Source organism: Mustela putorius, unplaced genomic scaffold (genome assembly GCF_011764305.1).
Source record: "Mustela putorius furo isolate JIRA1106 unplaced genomic scaffold, ASM1176430v1.1 tig00003834_pilon_pilon_pilon, whole genome shotgun sequence".
Lineage (NCBI taxonomy): Eukaryota > Metazoa > Chordata > Mammalia > Carnivora > Mustelidae > Mustela > Mustela putorius.
In genome coordinates, this window is record NW_025421987.1 from 19,422,361 (window position 1) to 19,434,238 (window position 11,878).

The 11,878-nt window shown below is 35.3% G+C and overlaps 1 protein-coding gene across 1 annotated transcript in view; it reads left to right on the forward strand.

The window, feature by feature from the left end:
- Nucleotides 1–1,067, forward strand: part of LOC101670340 (casein kinase 2 subunit alpha' interacting protein) — a 122,197-nt gene extending 121,130 nt beyond the window's left edge. The window contains exon 6 of the mRNA XM_013048678.2: nt 701–1,067. Within this exon, the coding sequence (XP_012904132.1) occupies nt 701–706 (6 nt within the window). The 3' untranslated portion in view covers nt 707–1,067. The remainder of the gene's footprint in view (nt 1–700) is intronic.
- Nucleotides 1,068–11,878: the final 10,811 nt, after the last annotated feature.

Consider the following 11,878-nt stretch of genomic DNA (forward strand, 5'->3'; position numbering starts at 1 on the left):
AAACTTACTGGGAAAATGCATAAACAGTAGTTATCCAACCCTGTTCCTCCCCAGCTTCTGTTAAGACACCAATAAAATAAGAAAGAACATGTGTCATGCCAGAGAGGCCAAAAAATTTCTGACAGATCTTGTATAGATGAGACCAGATTTCGAAAATGTAAGTCTTCTTTTTTTAAAATTTATTTTCAGTGTTCCAGAATTCATTGTTTATAATTCACTATGTTTGAAAAATAGAGATTATCTGAGACATAATAGAAAAAGATATTAATTGCATTTCATTAATGCTTTTCTCCTTAAATGGAAAGGGCTAGACAAGAGAAAAATCATAGTATAGTTGAGAGGTAGAAAGTAGATCCTATGAGTTGTCTCATTTTGATCCAACCAACTGATGTAAACTGGAATGACACATCTGGATGATAACTTGACAGTAATATCAAAATCTTAATAATATATGTAACTGTTGGGGGTAATATACATAACTGTTTGCCCTATGATCATCTTTATTCAAAATTATTTTAAAGAAATCATCATGACTACATAGAGTTATAGAAGTAAGCTTTGTGTTTCCTTATAATAAGGATTGAGGACAAATTTAGATGTTCATTTATAGAAGTGTTTAAATACATTATGACTCATACATGTGATATTTTTCCTAGTGAAAAAATTGTTATTTCTAATATTGCATCTACATTCATTTCAGGAATAGAACTACTTTCTTCAGGAAAATGTCTTGTTGAAAATCCTTAAGCATGGATAGTGATCCTGAGCATGGGTTGGAAGAATAAAGTTGAACAAAGAAGAGATAGCTAAACCACCGTATTTAAATTTTAAACAGGACTTTTTCAATGAAAGACCAATGAAAAGAGAGAATATAACATTTTTGATTTAAGTGAAAATATACTTGGATTATAAGACATTATATGCAGTTTATATATGATTCTACCTTGTAAAACATTGAAATTATACATATGTGTATATGTATGTCTTCATATTATTGCAAAATCTATTTCATATATATGAGAAAGATGGGGTGATAAAATAAACACCAACAATAATGAAGTGATTATTACTAGAAAATGTTATAAAAGAGTATTTAGGAAATGAGATTTTTAATCTTTTCCCAATCTTTAATGAATATGAATTCCTTTTATAATCAACTTAAAACATGTTTCAAAAATAAAAAATTAAACTTGCTTTGTTTTTTTCTGCTTTAGATGAGGTATATAGCACACAATTTTGTTGTTGTACTCTTGTCCACCTATTGGTATCATTTGTGGCATTACAAGTTCAGAAGAAATACATATTTCTATGAGATACATAGTTTTTTTCAGAAGCAAAAAATTTTCATTAAGTTTTAAAATCCATCAAAATATTTGTAAAAATTGGATATTTTCTATTTCAATATTTATTGCTAGACTTCTTACACTGTTCTTTTATTTATTTGTGCATTTATTCATTTTTAATTATGAAATATTTCAAACCTATAGAGAAAGACTGACAATAAGTTGGTGAAAGGTTTTTTTTAAATTTTTTATTTTTTATAAACATATATATTTTTATCCCCAGGGGTACAGGTCTGTGAATCGCCAGGTTTACACACTTCACAGCACTCACTATAGCACATAACCTCCACAATGTCCACAACCCCACCCCTCTTCTCTCAACACCTCTCCCCCCAGCAATCCTCAGTTTGTTTTGTGAGATTGAGAGTCACTTATGGTTTGTCTCCCTCCCAATCCCATCTTGTTTCATTGATTCTTCTCCTACCCCCTTAACTCTCCATGTTGCATCACTACTTCCTCATATCAGGGAGATCATATGATAGTTGTCTTTCTCCCCTTGACTTATTTTGCTAAGCATGATATGCTCTAGTTCCATCCATGTTGTCGCAAATGGCAAGATTTCATTTATTTTGATGGCTGCATAGTATTCCATTGTGAATATATACCACATCTTCTTGATCCATTCATCTGTTGATGGACATCTAAGTTCTTTCCATAGTTTGGCTATTGTGGACATTGCTGCTATAAACATTCAGGTGCACGTGCCCCTTCGGATCACTACATTTGTATATTTAGGGTAAATACCCAGTAGTGCAACTGCTGGGTCATAGGGTAGTTCTATTTTCAACATTTTGAGGAACCTCCATGCTGTTTTCCAGAGTTGTTGCACCAGCTTGCATTCCCACCAACAGTGTAGGAGGGTTCCCCTTTCTCCACATCCTCGCCAGCATCTGTCATTTCCTGACTTGTTAATTTTAGTCATCCTGACTGGTGTGAGGTGATATCTCATTGTGGTTTTGATTTGTATTTCCCTGATGCTGAGTGATATGGAGAATTTTTTCATGTGTCTGTTGGCCATCTGGATGTCTCCTTTCAGAAATGGCTGTTCATGTCCTCTGCCCATTTATTCTTTGAGTGTTGAGTTTGCTAAGTTCTTTATAGATTTTGGACACTAGTCCTTTATCTGATATGTCATTTGCAAATATCTTCTCCCATTCTGTCAGTTGTGAATTTGTTAACTGTTTCCTTTGTGGTGCAAAAGCTTTTGATCTTGATAAAATCCCAATAGTTCATTTTTGCCCTTACTTCCCTTGCCTTTGGCGATGTGCCTAGGAAGATGTTGCTGCGGCTTAGATCAAAGAGGTTGCTGCCTGTGTTCTCCTCAAAGATTTTGATGGATTCCTTTCTCACACTGAGGTCCTTCATCCATTTTGAGTCTATTTTTGTGTATGGTGTAAGGAAATGGTCCAATTTCATTTTTCGGCATGTGGCTCTCCAATTTTCCTAACACCATTTATTGAAGAGGCTGTCTTTTTTCCATTGAACATTCTTTCCTGCTTTGTCAAAGATTAGTTGACCATAGAGTTGAGGGTCTATTTCTGGGCTTTCTATTCCATTCCATTGATCTATGTGTCTGTTTTTGTGCCAGTACCATGCTGTCTTAATGATGACAGCTTTGTAATAGAGCTTGAAGTCCAGAATTGTGATGCCACCAACTTTGGCTTCCTTTTCAATATTCCTTTGGCTATTCGAGGTCTTTTCTGGTTCCATATAAGTTTTAGGATTATTTGTTCCATTTCTTTGAAAAATATTGATGGTACTTTGATAGGAATTGCATTAAATGTGAAGATTGCTTTAGGTAACATAGATATTTTCATAATATTTATTTTTTGAATCCAGGAGCATGGAACACTTTTCCATTTCATTGTATCTTCCTCAATTTATTTCATGAGTACTTTATAGTTTTCTGAGTAGATTCTTTGCCTCTTTGGTTAGGTTTATTCCTAGGTATTTTATGGTTTTGGGTGCAATTGTAAATGGGATTGACTCCTTAATTTCTCTTTCTTCTGTCTTGTTTTTGGTGTAGAGAAATGCAACTGATTTCTGTGCATTGATTTTGTATCCTGACACTTTACTGAATTCCTATACAAGTTCTATCAGTTTTGGAGTGAAGTCTTTGGGGTTTTCCACATATAGTATCATAACATCTGCAAAGAGTGATAGTTTGACTTCTTCTTTGCCGATTTGGATGCCTTTAATTTACTTTTGCTGTCTGATTGCTGAGGCTAGGACTTCTAGTACTATGTTGAATAGCAGTGGTGATAAAGGACATCCCTGTCTTGTTCCTGACCTTAGCGGAAAAGCTTTCAGTTTTTCTCCATTGAGAATGATATTTGCGGTGGGTTTTTCATAGATGGCTTTGATGATATTGAGGTATGTGCCCTCTATCCCTACACTTTGAAGAGTTTTGATCAGAAAGGGATGCTGTACTTTGTCAAATGCTTTTTCGGCATCTACTGAGAGTATCATATGATTCTTGTTCTTTCTTTTATTGATGTGTTGTATCACATTGACTGATTTGCGGATGTTGAACCAATCTTGCAGCCCTGGAATAAATCCCACTTGGTCATGGTGAATAATCCTTTTAATGTACTGTTGAATCCTATTGGCTAGTATTTTGGTGAGAATTTTCGCATCTGTGTTCATCAAGGATATTGGTCTATAGCTCTCTTGTTAGACGGGATCCTTGTCTGGTTTTGGGATCAAGGTGATGCTGGCCTCATAAAATGAGTTTGGAAGTTTTCCTTCCATTTCTATTTTTTGGAACAGTTTCAGGAGAATAGGAATTAGTTCTTTAAATGTTTGGTAGAATTCCCCCGGGAAGCCGTTGTCCCTGGGCTTTTGTTTGTTTGGGGATTTTTAATGACTGTTTCAATCTCCTTACTGGTTATGGGTCTGTTCAGACTTTTTATTTCTTCCAGGTTCAGTTGTGGTAGTTTATATGTTTCTAGGAATGTATCCATTTCTTCCAGATGTCAAATTTATTGGCGTAGAGTTGCTCATAGTATGTTCTTATAATAGTTTGTATTTCTTTGGTGTTAGTTGTGATCTCTCCTCTTTCATTCATGATTTTATTTATTTGGGTCCTTTCTCTTTTCTTTTTGATAAGTCGGGCCAGGGGTTTATCAACTTTATATTTCTTTCAAAGAACCAGCTCCTAGTTTCGTTGATTTGTTCTATTGTTTTTTTGGTTTCTATTTCATTGATTTCTGCTCTGATCTTTATGATTTCTCTTCTCCTGCTGGGCTTAGGGTTTCTTTCTTCTTCTTTCTCCCGCTCCTTTAGGTGTAGGGTTAAGTTGTGTACCTGAGGCCTTATTTCTTGAGAAAGGCTTTACTGCTATATATTTTCCTCTCAGGACTGCCTTTGTTGTGTCCCACAGATTTTGAACCGTTGTATTTTCATTATCATTTGTTTCCATGATTTTTTCAATTCTTCTTTAATTTCCTGGTTGACCCATTCATTCTTTAGAAGGATGCTGTTTAGTCTCCATGTATTTGGGTTCTTTCCAAACTTCCTTTTGTGGTTGAGTTCTAGCTTTAGAGCATTGTGGTCTGAAAATATGCAGGGAATGATCCCAATCTTTTGATACTGGTTGAGTCCTGATTTAGGACCGAGGATGTGAACGATTCTGGAGAATGTTCCATGTGCACTAGCGAAGAATGTGTATTCTGTTGCTTTGGGTTGAAATGTTCTGAATATATCTGTGATGTCCATCTGGTCCAGTGTGTCATTTAAGGCCTTTATTTCCTTGCTGATCTTTTGCTTGGATGATCTGTCCATTTCAGTGAGGGGAGTGTTAAAGTCCCCTACTATTATTGTATTATTGTTGATGTGTTTCTTTGATTTTGTTATTAATTGGTTTATATAGTTGGCTGCTCCCACATTGGGGGCATAGATATTTAAAATTGTTAAATCTTCTTGTTGGACAGAAACTTGAGTATGATATAGTGTCCTTCCTCATCTCTTATTATAGTCTTTGGCTTAAAATCTAATTGATCTGATATAAGGATTGCCACTCCTGCTTTCTTCTGATGTCCATTAGCATGGTAAATTCTTTTCCACCCCCTCACTTTAAATCTGGAGGTTTCTTCAGGCTTAAAATGAGTTTCTTGGAGGCAACATATAGATGGGTTTTGTTTTTTTATCCATTCTGATACCCTGTGTCTTTTGATTGGGGCATTTAGCCCATTAACATTCAGGATAACTATTGAGAGATATGAATTTAGTGACTGTTACTGTATATGGTCTCTGTTCCTTTCTGATCTACCACTTGTAGGCGCTCTCTTTGTTTAGAGGACCCCTTTCAAGATTTCCTGTAGAGCTGGTTTGGTGTTTGCAAATTCTTTCAGTTTTTGTTTGTCCTGGAAGCTTTTAATCTCTCCTTCTATTTTCAATGATAGCCTAGCTGGATATAGTATTCTTGGCTGCATGTTTTTCTCGTTTAGTGCTCTGAATATATCATGCCAGCTCTTTCTGGCATGCCAGGTCTCTGTGGATAAGTCAGCTGCCAATCTAATATTTTTACCATTGTATGTTACAGAGTTCTTTTCCCAGGCTTACTTTCAGGATTTTCTCTTTGTCACTGAGACTTGTAAATTTTACTATTAGCTGACGGGGTGTGGGCCTATTCTTATTGATTTTGAGGGGCATTCTCTCAACCTCCTGAATTTTGATGCTCGTTCCCTTTGCCATATTGGGGAAATTCTCCCCAATAATCCTCTCCAGTATACCTTCTGCTCCCCTCTCTCTTTCTTCTTCTTCTGGAATCCCAATTATTCTAATGTTGTTTCATCTTATGGTGTCACTTATCTCTCAAATTCTCCCTTCGTGGTCCAGTAGCTGTTTGTCCCTCCTTTGCTCAGCTTCTTTATTCTCTGTCATTTGGTCTTCTATATCACTAATTCTTTCTTCTGCCTCATTTATCCTAGCAGTAAGAGCCTCCATTTTTGATTGCACCTCATTAATAACTTTTTTGATTTCAACTTGGTTAGATTTTAGTTCTTTTATTTCTCCAGAAATGGCTTTTATATCTCTCAAGAGGGTTTCTCTAATATCTTCCATGCCTTTTTGAGCCCGGCTAGAACCTTGAGAATTGTCATTCTGAACTCTAGATCTGACATATTACCAATGTCTGTATTGATTAGGTCCCTAGCCTTCGGTACTGCCTCTTGTTCTTTTTTTTGTGTTGAATTTTTCCGTCTTGTCATTTTGTCCAGATAAGAGTATATGAAGGAGCAAGGAAAATACTAAAAGGGTGGCGGCAACCCCAGGTAAATATGCTTTAACCAAATTAGAAGAGATCCCAAATCATGAGTGGGGGAGAAAGTGGATAAAAAGAGGTTCAAAAAGGAAGAAAGAAAAAAAAAAGAAAAAAGAAAAAAAAGGAAAAGAATTTAAAAAAAGAAAACAAGAAAAATAAAAAAATATATATATATATATATATATATATATATATATATTAGATAAACTAGTTAAAAAACGTTAAAAAAGAAAAAGGTAAAAGTTAAAAAAAATTTAACCAGAGGGCCTTGCTTCGGTTTAGCCTCTGGAGCGATGTCCCTCAGCGGAACAGACTTTTAAAAGTCCTGATTTTGTGCACCGTTGCTCCACCGTTTGCCGGGAGCCAGCCCCTTCCCCCTGGGGTCTATTTTCCCGTCGCTTTGGATTCACTTTTCCGCCGGTCCTACCTTTCAGAAAGTGGTTGTTTTTCTGTTTCCAGAATTGCTGTTCTTCTTCTCTTCGATCTGCCGATGGATTTGCAGGTGTTTGCAATCTTTAGATAAGCTATCTAGCTGATCTCCGGCTAGCTGAAGTAGTCTCAGCCTGCTACTTCTCCGCCATCTTGACTCTCCCCTCATATATAATTTTAAATTTTCTTGTAACTACATTAGGAAGTAAAAAGAAATAGGTAAAATTCATTTTGATAGTATACTTTATTTGACACCATGCATCTAAAAGTTTACCATTTCAACATGTAATTAAGACTTGTTCTCAACAAGGATTGATTTGCCTCTGAGGGCAGAGGAAGAGGGAGAGAGAATCTCCAGCAGACTCTGTTCTGAGCACAGAGCCCCAGGGTGGACTCCATCCCACACCCTGAAATCATGGTCTGCACTGTAATCAAGAATCAGATGCTTAACTGAGACACCTGGGTGCCTCTGCAGACAATTTCGATTGTCATAACTGGGGGGATATTTCAACGGTTCTAGGTTATGACAAAGTATAAGCCAGGAATGCAGCTAAAAATCATACAATGCAAAAGGTAACCTCTGACAAAGAATTAATCCAGTCTAAAATGTTAATAGTATCAAGGTTGATAAACCTTAAATTAATATGATAGATATTAGTGTGAAGTATATAAATGTGTGTGCATACGCATATATATCTGTCTTTCAAATCTGTTGAATTTAACACTTAGCAGCACATCAGAACTTGGACTAGCCACATTTCAAGCACTCAGTAGCCACATTGAACAGTGTGGGGTCATAGTGTTAAAACATTTTAAAATTTACTGGATATTACTGAATTGCTCCTTAAGGTAATTTTACTGTTTTATATCCTCACAAGTAATGCATGAAGGTTTACACTGTTCCATAGTCTTACCGGAACTACATAATTTTAAAATTTTTAATTCTTGACTTATACGAATAATGTGGTTTATACTAATAAGATGATCTCCTTGTACTGTATTTTAAATGTTTACCCCTCTTATAGCTATTCCTTAAATATCTTTACATATTTATTGACCTTCTGGATTTTCTAATTTATGATTTATCTTTTATGGGCATTGCTCATTGTTCTAGTGAGTGCTTTTTTTTTTTTTTTTTTTTTTTTTTTTTGATTTGTGTGTGTATTCCAAACATAGTCTTTCAGTTGGCTTGTTATTAAACGATCCTGACATTATCAATAAGTCCTACTTGGTCATCATATGTTGTGATTATACCCTACCACATTCAGGTTTTTAAAACTGGCTATAATTTTATATCTATATTCAAAAGTATTATGGAAAAAAATTAAAACCAACCAAATGAGAAAAAATGGAGGCTATTTATTCCGAGCTTTTTATAGCAAGGGATTCAGTCACCACTACTTGTATTTGCAGATATTTAAAGGCCAGAAAAACAGTGGGAAAGCTTTTTTAAATTTTATTTTTTGAGAAAGAGTGTGAGTAGGGGAGATGGGCAAAGGGAGAGGAAGGGAGAGAATCTTAAGCAAGCTCCATAGCAGCTTGGAGCCCAATGTGGGGCTTGATCTCATGACCCTGAGATCATGACCAGAGCTGAATCAAGAGTCAGAAGCTTAACCAACCAAGCCACCCATGCACCCCCAGAGGGAAAGCTTTGTAGCAGAAAGAAAGAGAAGGGTTCAGCTATGCCCTACATGGAAGCTGTTGGTACAGGGAAGCTAAAGGCAGGCTTACTAGAAGAAGGGTGATCTATGTAATTGGTTAAGAGTGCACATTTGGCTTTCTCTGGCTCTTAGTTGGAAGTAGAAGTGGGAACAAAAGTAAGTTACTTAATCATGTCCTGGACATTTTGGACCAATGGTTTCAGACATTATTGTTTGGCTTCCTGAATTGTGACTAGAATTAGTGGTCTGATGTCTTACAAGTCTGATATATTAATAGTGGGCATGCTCTCTAGGCTGGTTACTGCAGATAATGATTTCTTGGGCTGCTAAGTGCAGGCTATAGATCAGAGTTTATGTTTATACATGGTGATTGTCTATATATTTATTCTGTCAATATGACCTGTGTAAACTTTTCTTACACTGTCTTGACAGTTTTGTTATAGAATTCTAAATTAATTGAATAGATTTTCCTATTTTTCAGTCTTTTAAAACAATTTGTATTCCATATTTTGATAGGTGACAATTTTTTGTTTGGTTCTTCTGTTTCTCTTAAAATTTTCACATAAATTTCATGGTAATTAGTAATTTAGATTACTCTGATATTTGGTATTTTATAGAGCACTTTCTCTCTGCCTTGATTTGTAATGAATTTTTTTCTGTCATCTAATTTGAAAATGTTGTCAGCAAGTTCTTTTAGAATGCAATAAGCTTTTTCAATATGTATACATAGTACTCTGTTAATCTTTGTCTTCTATAACTTTGAAAGTTGTTTTTTAAAATCTGTTTTATCTTTTTATATAACCACTAGTTAATTATGTGTTGGAGTTCTGTTCTCTGTTTTTAGTATCTTACATTTCATTTCACCATGATTTTTTTTTCCTCTGAATTCTGGAAAATTATCTTGAGTTGTTTTTCACATCAGTAATTCTGTATTATCATTTGTGTTCCTAACTGCCCCCTCTGGAATTTTAATATTACTTTTGTATGCTTTAGTTTCCTTCCATAAATTAAAAAAAAAAAAAAGTCAGCATCACCAAGATACATTTCTCAATGGCTCTCAGTATTTAGATTTTTTTCTTTCATATGTTTTACAGGATATTTACAGAACCATTTAAAAATCTTTTTAAATACTTAAAACATGAAATATTTATCAAGATTTATAGTTATTTGACATGTCACAAAATTAAAATACATAAAACCACTATTCTCACAAGTATTACTAGCACCTCTTTTCCTTTCTCTGAAATTTGTCTTGGAGAAACTAGTTGCTCAGGATCCCGTGTACTATACATTTCTGACTCCATAGTTTTTATTTTTCTGTTTCTCTTTAGTAAGAGAAACTTCCTTCCTCCCTGCTTCTTTTTATCATTACTCTTCCAAAAGTAGTTTTCTATGTGTGTATTAGGTGGCATAAATGCTCTAGCCATATAAAACTATATCAAAATACATTAAAGGAATATCTGTTTATTTTTCTAACTTATAGATCCTTTGTGTTTCAGAATTGGGACAAATTTGGAGGGGGTTTATGAAGACTCATAAGACTCTTTTATAGTCACTCATTCACCAAATGTTCCTTTTAAGTGGTGGGGAAAAGGATTTAAAGCAGCTTGCGTGAGATTTGTGATCCACTAATTCTTGGGGAAGCAGATGCCCTCCCAAGCCTGGGGAGAAAAAGGTCAGGTGACTTGATGTAATCTTCTTATCAGATGGAATTTCCTTTGCTATGGGGAGTAGTCCTTATTTGTAGAATGCCGTTAGCAAAATACCCTGTTTAATCGGTACTTATAGTAAATAATCTATGAACTCATATTGCATGGTTCACTAGAGAATGCCAAAAAAGCTATACAACTTCTTGAATATAAGCAATGATTTTTCGTAACTAAAATCTTCCTCACTGTGTAAGGATTATTGCTAGAGACAGTGGTTTGACTTATCACAAGTCTGATGTATAGATGCGATACCTTACAAAATGTCTCTTACAAAACTCACATGTTATTCTTGCATAACAGAGACCACATATTGAGTGTAGAAGAGAATAGGAACATTCTGGAATGTCTCAGTCTTCTTTCTACTTTGTCTTTGCTTTTGACAACCTGCATTTTTTAAAAAAATAATTTAGGTAAGCTTTGGTAAGTAAGGTCTCTTATAATTTAAATCTCCCTTAACATTTTGTTCCTTTGAGTGAGTTCAAGTGCCTATTTTCCAGCCTCTGATTTGGTACGGGAAAAAGAGCTGCTGCAGCAAACTAGTTGATATAAAGCGGTATGACATATCTGGAGAATAATTTCACAATAATATCGAACCCTTGATAATATCCATAACCATTTTCCCCTAAGGCTCTCCAATGCAGAGTAACATGAAGGCAGCTATACACAGTATAATAAATGGGTTCATCTATGTTCCAATAAAACTTTACGAAAATGTGTAGCAGATCGGATTTGGCCCCTGGTGCTTAGTTTGCTAACTCCTCCTCTTGATAGTTTGGTTTGAGAAAGCTTATCTGGCAAGTAACATTTGTCTCTGAAGTGAGGACAGGACATATCATAAAAAACCCTTGATAGGGATGCCTGGGTGGCTCAGTCTATTAAGCATCTGCCTTCAGCTCAGGTCATGATCTCAGATTCCTGGGATTGGGCCCCATGTCTCGCTCTTTGCTAGTGGGGAGTCTGCTTCTCCTTCTCCCACTACCCCTGCTTGTGCTCTCTCTTAAATAAATAAAGAAAATCTTAAAAAAAAATCCCAAAACAAGAAAACCCCCAATAGATTTTTTTCTTCCCTTTTCATTTACAATATATGAAGAAGCAATAGTTGTTTGGCCTTAGTCTTGAGTGTTGAGTTTTATTGTCAATAGCTTTAAAGAAAAAATTGAAAAGGTAAACCAGTGGGTTAAGTGGGTAATTATTTTCTTAAATTTGCTGCTTTTTAATTTATAAATGCTTATAAAATTAATTTTGTTATCTTTGGTTAAAATGACATTTTACCTATTTCTAGCTTAATATGGATAAAGAAAATGAATCACCAAGGGAGAAGATGGAGAGTTGGGTGCCTGAAATTTCAGGCAAGAAATAAGGGAGAACGTTTCATGAGAATGGAAGGAAGTTTGGGGCAGGCTGGTGGATCAGACTCTTTATTTCCCTCTTGTCTCCATCTCTCGTGAGGTGCTGTCAGCTGTTTTGCTTCTG